Source organism: Scyliorhinus canicula, chromosome 13 (genome assembly GCF_902713615.1).
Source record: "Scyliorhinus canicula chromosome 13, sScyCan1.1, whole genome shotgun sequence".
Taxonomy (NCBI): Eukaryota; Metazoa; Chordata; class Chondrichthyes; order Carcharhiniformes; family Scyliorhinidae; genus Scyliorhinus; species Scyliorhinus canicula.
Window position 1 is genome coordinate 28,017,271 of NC_052158.1, and position 11,164 is coordinate 28,028,434.

The 11,164-nt window shown below is 49.3% G+C and overlaps 1 protein-coding gene across 1 annotated transcript in view; it reads left to right on the forward strand.

Annotated features, from left to right (window-relative positions):
- Positions 1–9,084, forward strand: part of atat1 (alpha tubulin acetyltransferase 1) — a 62,145-nt gene extending 53,061 nt beyond the window's left edge. The window contains exons 10-12 of the mRNA XM_038815295.1: positions 4,343–4,449; positions 5,224–5,269; positions 8,307–9,084. Coding sequence (XP_038671223.1) covers positions 4,343–4,449; positions 5,224–5,269; positions 8,307–8,724 — 571 coding nt within the window. The 3' untranslated portion in view covers positions 8,725–9,084. The remainder of the gene's footprint in view (positions 1–4,342; positions 4,450–5,223; positions 5,270–8,306) is intronic.
- The last annotated feature ends 2,080 nt before the right edge of the window (positions 9,085–11,164 follow it).

Genomic DNA, 11,164 nt, shown 5'->3' on the forward strand with positions numbered 1-11,164 from the left:
GTGTAGGCCAGGGCAGATGGATGTTAGGGGCAGCAGGATCCAAGTGGCACTCCCATCCTTGCAATACTCTTTGAAGTCAACAGAGATTGAAATCGGGTGGGGTGTAAAATCGTCATCACGTCCAACCCCTCCGGTTTTCTCAGCTTGACTCCTGTAGCTTCTGGTGCCAATCCAGAAGTGGTGAGATATATTGAAGTTGGGGGAGGGGGGGTTGGGGGGGAAGGTTGTCAAACCTTTGGCAGGCGGGGGGAGCGGATTTGTCTCTGGGTTCTGACTCAGATGTGGCTTGTGATGTTACGGTTAGGAATAGCGTATCTGTTGGCTGTCGGATCGGTGTGATCTTCTCTTCGTCTTTCTCAATGGTCCTAGCTTGGATGTGTGTGCGTTTGTTTTAGTTCCTGCATGTCTGTAACAAAATAAGTGATCGAAAGACCCTGCAATGTAGTTTCTATGTTTACAATAAAGCCCTGGGTGATCAGACCTCCCAATTTCTGGTGCTTGTTTTGTTTTTTCTGTTCTCCCCCCCCCCCCCCCCCCCCCCCCCCCCCCAACCTTCCTACCGATTTCTCAATAAGCCTTCTGCTGGTGTGCCCTGCGGTGTGAGTTCCTGTAAATCGGAGCTTTCCAAACGGTGGGCCATGAGCCCCAATGGGGCTGGGGTGACGAGATTTGAGGTTGCAAGCTCCGAGGCAGCAGTAGTTGCCATGGAGGTCGAACTGATTGCTGACAGTTGCAAGGTCCCTTGAAATCCTCCCCCTGCCCCCGGACCCCCTCCACCACACATCCTTTTTTATTTCCGATCGGTGGCCAAATGGACATTTTTGAGGGTTGCTTGCTGCTGCAGAAATAGGCTATGAGACAATAGTTTTTTTTTTGGAAGTCTTGCACTTTAAGCACTTCCCGCCGTGCTCAACCTCCCTTTCACACCAGGCACGACAATGGGGGTGGGGAGGGCCTCAATGTAAAACTCCATATCTATCCACACTGCGGGTTGGCAGGAGGGAACAGTGCATCTCCTGCATGTGCCTGCTGCTGTGAAATGCGTTAGCTGAAACATCCACTGTATGCGATGATGTTTTCAGTCGGGAACTTTTATTAGATTGGAAACTGCAGATTGGAGGTTTATTTTTCTTCTTTCGTGGGATGTGTGTGTCGCTGGCTGGGCCTGCATTTTTTTTGCCCGCCCCTAATTGCCCTTTAATTGAAGGCAGCTCAGAGTCTTTTTTTTTAAATTTAGAGTACCCAGTTAATTTTTTCCAATTAAGGGGCAATTTAGCATGACCAATCCACCTACCCTGCACATCTTTTGGGTTGTGGGGGCGAAACCCACGCAAACACGGAGAATGTGCAAACTCCACACAGACAGTGACCCAGAGCCGGGATCGAACCTGGGACCTCGGTGCCATGGGGCAGCAGTGCTAACCACTGTGCTGCCTGGGCAGCTCAGAGTCAACCACGCACCTTGCTGGCTGTGGGAGCCTGGAGTCATAGGCCACACCGCTTTGACTGGCAGATTTCCTACCTGAAAGCAAGGTCGTTAGTGAGCCTGATAGCCCTTAATGACACGAGGTAATGGTCGTCGTGATCACCGTTACTAAGACCAGCTTTATAATTCAAGATTTATTCATTCAATTTAAATTCCACCAGCTGCTGTGGTGGGATTCGAAGCCCTGTTCCCCAGACATTAGCATTGACCTCTGAATTGCTAGTCCTGTGACACTTCTACAACACCACCATCTCTCCCTACGCTCAGTGTGGGCATCTCCTCTCTTGCTCCATTGCATCTGAAAGCCATGACTGTTTCACCTGGCAGCCGGATAGTCTCAGGCTCAACGGTGAAACAATCACGCCGTTTATTAGCGTCCGTCGGCAGCTTCCCCTGCTTTCTAGTCAAAATACCACCCGAGAGCAGGTAGGTTCCAGCATCCCACCCTCTGGACGAGAGTCCCACACCGGAGCCTCATCCAAGCGGCTTTTCTCCTGAGCCCAGGTGGTCCGTGTGGCATTCAAGTAAAAGTAAAGTTGCCATAGTCCCAGATGACTTGAGGGGGAGAGCTGATTGGTGGTGATTTAACCTGAGCATCACCACACCTCATGAATAGCCTCAGCCGGAGCAGGAATTGAACCTGCAGCTTTGGCCTCACTCTGCATCAAGAACCAGCACTCCTGCCAACTGAGCGATAGTGCAGGGTGCATCATCGCTGATTTCTTGATCAACACTTGCGTGCATGCGCACACCTTATCGTAGGAGTCACTGGACTGTTTAGAGTGTGAACATTGGGCTTTGTTTTTCCTATCCATGTCTGGGGACATGAAACGTGCACACAATTGCTCCTGCCCCCCCCCCCACTAAAATGAAAACCAAGTTGAACACTTATCCAATTTTCCCAGAAATAACTCCCTATGGTAGATCACTCGCGCTGTCGCCATGCTCTGTGTGGATAAACCTCTCCTCGCTTTGCTCCACACTTTCTAAATGGCCATTTTAAATTGGCAATTCCTGTTGAGCCAAAAAAAAAAGAAAATCGGTCCTCAGAATTATAAAAGCCTATTTCAAATTTCCTGACAGCCTCCTCCGCTCCAGTGAAAATAGTCCCAGGGTCACCATATCCTAGTAATTGCAGCTTCCTATTTCTGGAATATTCCTGGTTAGTCTGTGCTGGTCGCACTCATTTGGCTTCAATACCTCTCCTATAATGGGAGACAGACCACTGTTTTATCCACATTTCTCATTGCTCCTTTACACTGTGGCTTCATTAGGTTTACAGAAAATGCTGGACAACCTCAGCAGGTCCCCATGGAGAGAGAGAACTTGTCACCCGGGCTTGAAACACGAGTTCCCGTCTCTCTCCACAGATGCTGTCCGACCTGCTGAGGTTGTCTGTTTTTGTTTCAGATTCTGCCATCCGTGGTGATTTGCTTCTATCTTTGGGTTTTGTTTTCTGCCCAGCTTAATTTGCCCGCATGTGTCCCCAGATGTTCTCTCGGGCTTTTTAAACCGATACTCCTCACTCAGTTTCGCAACTGATCTATGAGCAACAATTTTGCAGATGTGGATATATTCACACTTCGCGTGCTGCCTGATGCAAATCTGTGTGTCATACCTCTGGGGACGGGGGGGGGGGGGGGGCACTGGCAAGTGTGAAGACATGGCAGCCAATCATTTCCAATGTGTGCACTGGAAGAGAAAGCTCAAGAGCTTGAATAACTGCAGCCTCTCAGCTGACCTGCGTAGATTTAAGCAGCAGGATAAGCCATGGTACCCCTCTCCTTGTCAAACAGCATATCACCCAACTTCCAACACGTACAATCCCGTGGGAGTTTTGCGAACAGCGTGCTAAAAGGAGAATGTTACTACCTTCACTGTAATGGGGGCATCAACTGGTGACTTAATGCCAGCAGTCGGTGGCCTCTGAACCGGAGGCATGCTTTCGAATCTGAAAACTTCCCTGAACAAATGTTGAGTAAATAGCGACTCACCTCACAGAGAATCACAGAATCCCTGCAGTTCAGAAAGAGGCCAGTCGGCCCATTGAGTTTCCCTGAAAGAGCTCCCTACCTAGGCCGTAACCCCATCTAACATTTGGATAATAAGGGGCAATTTAGCATGGCTGATCCACCTAACCTGCATATCTTTGAACTGGGTTGGTAATCGGAGCACCCAGAGGAAACTCACGTGGACACGGTGGAGAATGTGCAGACTCCACGCAGACGGTCGCAAAATGTTTTGCAGCCATGTGAACTGGTGTCGGCAACATAGCCACCAATTTGCTGGTCAGCAAGATCCCACGCAGCAGAGATGTGGTGATGAACCAGCTGGCGTTCTTTTAACTTTTATGTTGGTTTAACTTTTTTTTTAAAGAGAGAGAAAAGGCAAGGAACGCCATTCCCAATCTGTAACAACCATCGATTTGGAAGAATCCCAGCAGTTACACCTCCTAAACTACAGTGGTGAAATAATACAGTGTGCATCACACGGAGGGTGGTTGGTTAGTTTTTAGATGAAGTAAAATACTGCTGTTGCCCTCCTGCCAAAAGAATGGTTTCATTCAGCTTTTGAGTTTATTTGGATCATTACCTGTCTCATTCATAGCTTCATTAGCTTGACATTCTCATTATTTTGTTTCCACCCATCCCATTATTTTCCACTTCGCTTCCGCACACTGCATTGTCTCCTTTATCCTTTTCTCCTCGCGATGTTCTCTGCCTCTTCTGTCTTTCCTCCACCACCCATCCTTTCTCCTCCTCATCAATCAATTCTCCACCTTTTCCCCTCGCCCACATCCCAATCCTTTTTCTGCACCCCCACCCTCCCTGTTTTTCTTATCTGTCCTTGGAGCAGCACACCGGAGCAGCAGGGGATGGTCGCCATGGGCAACATGTACAGTCGCTACAACAAGAATAGCGTCCAGTCTCCGGAATGCGTGGCAGAGAGGCCAAGACCAGCGGGTGAGCAATTAAATTGTTAAGCAGCTGCCTTTCCAACCAGTTTCCAGGTAATAGCTGGGCATGTGGGGGGGGGGGCTGCGTTGTGTCGCCCGTGGGTGGGGTGGCTGCAGTGTGTGCGCCCGTGGGTGGGGGAGCTGCAGTGTGTGCACCCGTGGGTTGGGGGGCTGCAGTGTGTGCGCCCGTGGGTGGGGGGGCTGCAGTGTGTGTGCCCGTGGGTGGGGGGGCTGCAGTGTGTGCGCCCCTGGTTGGGGGGGGATTGCAATGTGAGCGCGTGGGAGGGGGGGTGATGGGGCAATGTGTGTGGGGTCACGGTGCTCTGGTGTATGCGTGTGTCTGTCTGAATGCACGCCACTGTGACCAACTCTTGGCGCACTTGGGAGCAACAACTAGGAGTGCGTGATAAATGCCGACCATGCCAGCACCACCCAGTTCCCAAGAATTATCATTTAAAAACAAAATATACTCCCAAACGGGGTAGCGCAGTGGTCCGCATTACTGCCTGTGGCACTGAGGACCCAGGTTCGATCCTGGTCCTGAGTCAGTCCATGTGGAGTTTGCACATACTCCTCGTGTCTGCGTGGGTTTCACCCCCACAACACAAAACAAGCGCAGGGTAGGAGAACTGGGTAGTTCATCGTACGCAAGCCCGTGCATGAGCTGAGACGAAGGATTCTATAATCCTTGTCCTTTTGAGGCACCCAGTGGAAAATGGCGGGCGGGTGCCGGGGGGATGAAACTGTTAATGTAGAGTATAACAGAAGCTTCTTTTTCCAGATTCTGACCAGGACCCGCCAAGGCAGGCTGAACATCGGGAACAAGGGTGAGCGACAAGCATCTATCTCTTGTCTAGCCTCACGCCACCTGCTTCTGCCTGTCCCCTCTACTTGCGTGCTACCGATTTTTAAAAATAGTTTCTGCACATGTCACTGACCCTCTTTCCTCCCCCCACTCCCACTCCCACTCCAATCTCTTTGTGAATGTCTGATACTTGCATATTAATGAAAAGTGAAACATGTTGCCAAAGCCTTCCGTCAGGACAGAATCAAGAACTCCAAATTTCAAACACTCACAACAATTTATACTGCAGGAGAATAGAGTGCCGAGTGGTTGCAAGTTTGACTCTGCTATCCGAGGCATTGCCATAGTGGGACAAACATAGGAATTTCAGATATGTTACAGTATCTGTATTTGGTGCAGTCAGGGTTAAACACCTGGGTTAGTGTGTGTGACTGCTACAGTGGTGTTTTTTAGCAATCCTGGTTTGCAGGACAGCTCGGCTTTCTGGAGCCAGAGGTGCAATTAAAGCATTGTAAAAGTTTGGTGGGATGGACTTTTATTTATATTGAGTGTTTCCTGTGGAGTCGTTAATTAGAGACATTGTGTTCGGCTTAACACGATGATGTAGTTAATGGGAGGAGCCAGGGGTTGAACAGCCAAGTGTTAAAGTTTCTTCAGAGTTTTAGCTTTTGGCTGGAAGGTGAGCTGAGAAGGGTTCTGGAGAAATTCAGCCAGAGATCCTGCATTATTCTGACAGGGTGTCAGCTCTCCTTTAAAGCAGGGCATAGGTTTAAGGTGTGAGGGGCAAGGTTTAGAGAAGTACGAGGCAAGGTTTTTACACAGAGGGTAGTGGGTGCCAGGAACTCGCTGCCGGAGGAGGTGGCGGAAGCAGGGGCAATAGTGACGTTTAAAGGGCATCTTGACAAATACATGAATAGGATGGGAATAGAGGGATACGGATCCTGGAAGTGTGGAAGATTTTAGTTTAGGCGGGCAGCATGGTCAGCGCAGGCATGGAGGGCCGAAGGGCCTGTTCCTGTGCTGTACTTTTCTTTATTCTTTTCAAAAGATCTCTCTTTCTCAAAGTGAAATATTCTTTTTTTTAAATTTGAGTACCCAATTATTATTTTTCCCAATTTAAGAGGCAATTTAGCATGGCCAATTCACCTAACCTGCACATTTTTGGGTTGTGGAGGTGAAACCCACGCAGCCATGGGGAAAATGTGCAAACTCCACACGGACAGCGACCCTGGGCCGGGATTCGAACCCGGTTCCTCAGCTCCGCAGTCCCAGTGCTAACCACTGTGCCACATGCCGTCCCCAAAGTGGAATATTCAAGACATCTATACAGAAGGTATTTCTGAGTGCTAACTGTTTTTAGTAGTGGACTGGGACTTGAGATAGTCTTGTTATTTGAGTGGAAATAAAGATGGCAGTTAAGGGTTATTGTATTGATTAGCATTGTTTAAGGGATAATTGTAAGCTATTTTCTGGTGTGCTGTTAAAGTTATTTTAAAACTATGTTAGTAATACAGTTTATTTTAATATACCACATTCTTATTTTGTGTGAAATCACTCTGGAGCGAGGTACCCTTGCATCATAGCCTTACAAAATGAAAATAAAATATTGGGGTTTCTGTCAAATATCATAGCCACTATTGGGATCTGGTCCTGGATCATAAAAATGGGAGAAAGAACCGGGGCACAAACTGGGGGCAGGTTCCCGGAAAATTCAAACAACGTCGGAAGGCTTGAACATGTTGTCGACGGAGAACGGGTCCCTGTTTAGGAGTCCATGTTGCTTTCTCCAGAGAGACAGAGAATTGGATCAGTGTTTGAGGAAGAAGAAGCATCACAGGATATGGGGGATGGGGAAATGGGTGGCGAGGGGGTGAAGTGAGGCTAACCCGTTGAATGATCCAATGCAGACTCAATGGGCTGAATGGCCCCCTTCTGGGTTGTACTATTCTATAAAACTTTGGCAGGGACCGGTTGGGCTAAATGAAATGAAAATGAAAAAAATGAAAATCGCTTATTGTCACGAGTAGGCTTCAAATGAAGTTACTGTGAAAAGCCCCTAGTCGCCACATTCCGTCGCCTGTTCGGGGAGGCTGTTACGGAATCGGACCGTGTTGCTGGCCTGCTTGGTCTGCTTTCAAAGCCAGTGATTTAGCCCTGTGCTAAACAGCCCCCTTGTGCTGTACATTCAGCTGTACATTTCATGTAATCCAGTTGCGCAAATGCAGAGCGATTGTTCTTCGCAGCCTTTGAAGATCCCCTACACAGAATAATCCCCTGTGCATCATGTGGTTAATTTAACACCGCTGGGGCAGCACGGTGGCCTAGTGGTTAGCACTGCTGCCTCACGGCGCTGAGGTCACAGGTTCGATCCCGGCTCTGGGTCCCTGTCCGTGTGGAGTTTGCACATTCTCCCCGTGTCTGCGTGGGTTTCGCCCCCACAACCCAAAAATGTGCAGAGTAGGTGGATTGGCCACGCTAAATTGCCCCTTAATAGAAAAAATAATTGGGTAATCTAAATTTTTTTTTTTTAATTAACACCGCTCATGGGTGGCACGGTGGCGTAGTGGATCGCACTGCTGTCTCATGGCACTGAGGACCCGCGTTCGATCCCGGCCCCAGGTTCGATCCTGGCCCCGGGTCACTGTCCGTGTGGAGTTTGCACATCCTCCCCATGACTGCGTGGGTCTCACCCCCACAACTCCAATGTGCAGGTTAGGTGGATTGGCCACACTAAACTGCCTCTGGGGAAAAGAAGAATTGGGTTCTCTAAATTGATTAAAAAGAAATTTAACGGGCAGCACAATGGTGCAGTGGTTAGCTCTGCTGCCTCCCGGCGCTGAGATCCCAGGTTCGATCCCGGCCCTGTGTCACTGTCTGTCTGGAGTTTGCACATTCTCCCTGTGTTTGTGTGGGTTTCACCCCCACAACCCAAAGATGTGCAGGGTAGGTGGATTGGCCACGCGAAAGTGCCCCTTAATTGGAAAAAATTAACTGGGTAATCTAAATTTAAAAAGAGAAAGAAATTTAACGCAGCTCTTGTGCTTTGTGTTTTAATTCAGAGTAACCAGCCAGCCGGACCAGCCCACCCAGAACGTGCCACCGTTGGATCTCAAGGGCCTCACCTGCGACTCTGACTCGAACCGGAAGCCGCCCTGCGCTGGAGACATCGAGCCCCCACCAGCACCCAGGGGGCCAGAGCGGTCCCTCGTCGGACAGCGAGACCCAAAAGCAGTATCCCCCCTCGCCGAGAACACCCAGACTTGGGAAGGCCCCAGCCTTGGGAAGCCAGAGGAACGTCCCCACGTAGGACGGTCGAGGGACGGTGACAGGCAGGTTGCCTCGGTGCAGCAGGCCCAGCGTGAGGAAGAGGCAGCCAGTCTGCGAGGCGCCGCCATTCCCTGGGTCGAGCTGGGAGTTTCCCTCAGCGCCCAGTGGATACGACGTAAGCATGAGTTCAGAAACACCAGGCCCTGGTGAGCCCTGTAATATCAGGCCACTGCCATGTCGCTGATAGCGACAGCACATTCCCTAGTTCACCTAACCCAATGCAAATTGTATGTGTCACAGATTTTAACAAAGGGACGAATGCGAGGAAAGGGAAGAGAAACAGTTGCACCATGTTTGTTTTCTTCTGATCCAGAGTCGGGCACAGGTGGGGCCCTTTCCTTTGCCCACAGCAACCAATTGGTTAACTGATAGCAGTTTGTGCTGATTGTGGGTTCTGCGGAATAACGCTCGTTGTCAACAGCAAAGCGACCCCCCCCCCCCCCCCCCCTGCCGAGCACAAGGTGTAATGCTCGGGGAGATCTGCCAGTGTCCCAGTACTGAAAGCGGGGGGGGGGGGGGGGGGGGATTTGGTCGAGTGCGAGGCAAAACAATAAAGTGACAAATAGGTCACCTTACTGATCAGCGGAGCCACCATCCAACTGCACAGCCATCGACTTGAGCGGTGTTCACCAAAGATGGATTCTCACCATCGCCTTACGCCACCTTGTGTGTTGCTGCAGTTGGGAATACTTGAAAATTTGTTGTGAGGCTATTCCTGTAGTGGAATAAGAAGTGGGGGGTGGGGGTGGGGGGGGGGGGGGGGGGGGGGGTTGGAGTTTGGAGGAAATTCAGTGAAGTATGTGGCACGCACACATAAACCCCTCTCTATGCTTGAGACGCCGCACCAATCTGCTTCATGAACTGTGCAAGGTCGACAAATGCTGGAAATGCGCAGCAGAACTGGCAGCGTCTGTAGAGAGCTGAGCATTTGAAAGTTTCAGGTCGCGACCTGATGTAAGGTCAACTCGAGCTGAACCATTAGCTCTGTTCCCCGCTGCAGACGCAACCAAACCTACAAAGCATTTGCAGCATTTTCTGTTTTTAGTTTCAGATTTCCAATATCTGCAGCGTTTTTGCTTTCCGATTCCGGTTATTGTTTGTCGTAATGGGGTGGGAGGAGGCACATACCTTCGCTGTGAAGGATCATCTGCACTCCCAGCCCCCCCTCCCCCCATTGGGGTATTGGCTTACAAAGGGTAGCTGCAATCGAGCGGAGAATAGCACTAGCTCCCATCTACAGGCCGCATTGTTGAGCGGGATGCGTCAGAATTTAGGAACCTGAAGGGGCTGTTGCAATTTGACTTTCACATCTTTTCAGGTTGTGCAATACTGTTCCTCATGGTTGCAGGGTCAATTGCTGGAGGGCATAGATTTGAGATGATTGGCAAAAGAAACCAAAGCAATATTCAGAAAATCTTACTTCATAGATGTTTAGTGCCCGGTTTTGGGATGCACTGTCTTGCATGAGTGAGGTGCCATCCTTCAGGTGGGGTATTGCAATTCATAAATAAGTCTGGCCATTCATCCAGCCAAAATTTCAAGGTGATGATCAAAAGAGGGTTTCAAATTAACATGAGACACACTCTGACATAAACACGCATGCTCACACAGATACACACAGACACACTCACCAGACACACGCATGCAGTCTCCAGACATGCATGCTTACTCCCCAGACACATGCGAGCATGCTCCCCAGGCACACGCACGCACGCTCCCCAGATATTGCTGCAGTTGTATGACTGACTCATTCGTCCACATTGCAATAGTTAAAGCTACTGAAAGGAATTAACTCTGTGAAGAGCTTTGAGCCATTTCAGCCTCACAATTGGACATCATGTTAGCCAAAGTCCTTCTGTTCTTTAACCCTTAGCCATGCATTTGGCACTGAGCGAACAGCCCCAGTTGGTGTATGCTTTTCATTCTGGAGAGCTGCTACATTTTGTTTCAAATGGCTTTTGGCCATTTTGTTTCAAGCCAGATTTGTCGACCATCCCCAACCCAAGATTGGTTGCCTTCCTCTGGTGGTTACTGCCTTTTGTGATCAGATGGGTGCATTAAACTATTAATTATGGCATTTGACTGCTTTTAAATCCAACCTCTAATGGTTAAACTGGCCAGGTATCTCTGTCTGCACAAGGTTTCCTCACGCCCTCTGCAAGTACAGTTGCTCTCCAGCCGATTGCTTTCATTTTCCGGGCGCTGATTTTGCAGAAATCGAAAGGACAGGTGATTGAGATGGAATTTGTTCACTCTGGTATTTAACTGAATGAGGAAGCTGTGAAATTCAGCGAAGAGGAGCCGGAAGAAACTAATTAACTGTGCAGTGACGCTATAACAGACCAGGTTTTGTTCTCCACAGAAATAACAAATGGCTGCTGGACTGTTTGGAAAATGAAGGTTATCTTGTCAATGTGTCAATTTAAAAGTGCTGCTGTATTAAACCATGTGCATTCAAATGTAAATATGGAGTTCATGTTTCAATCAGGTCAGCTGTTCAATGGCAGAGCAGGTTCAAGCGGCAGAGTGACCTGCTCTGCTCCGCTCCAAACCTGGTATGTATGTTTGTGATCTGCTTGATGGAATGTAT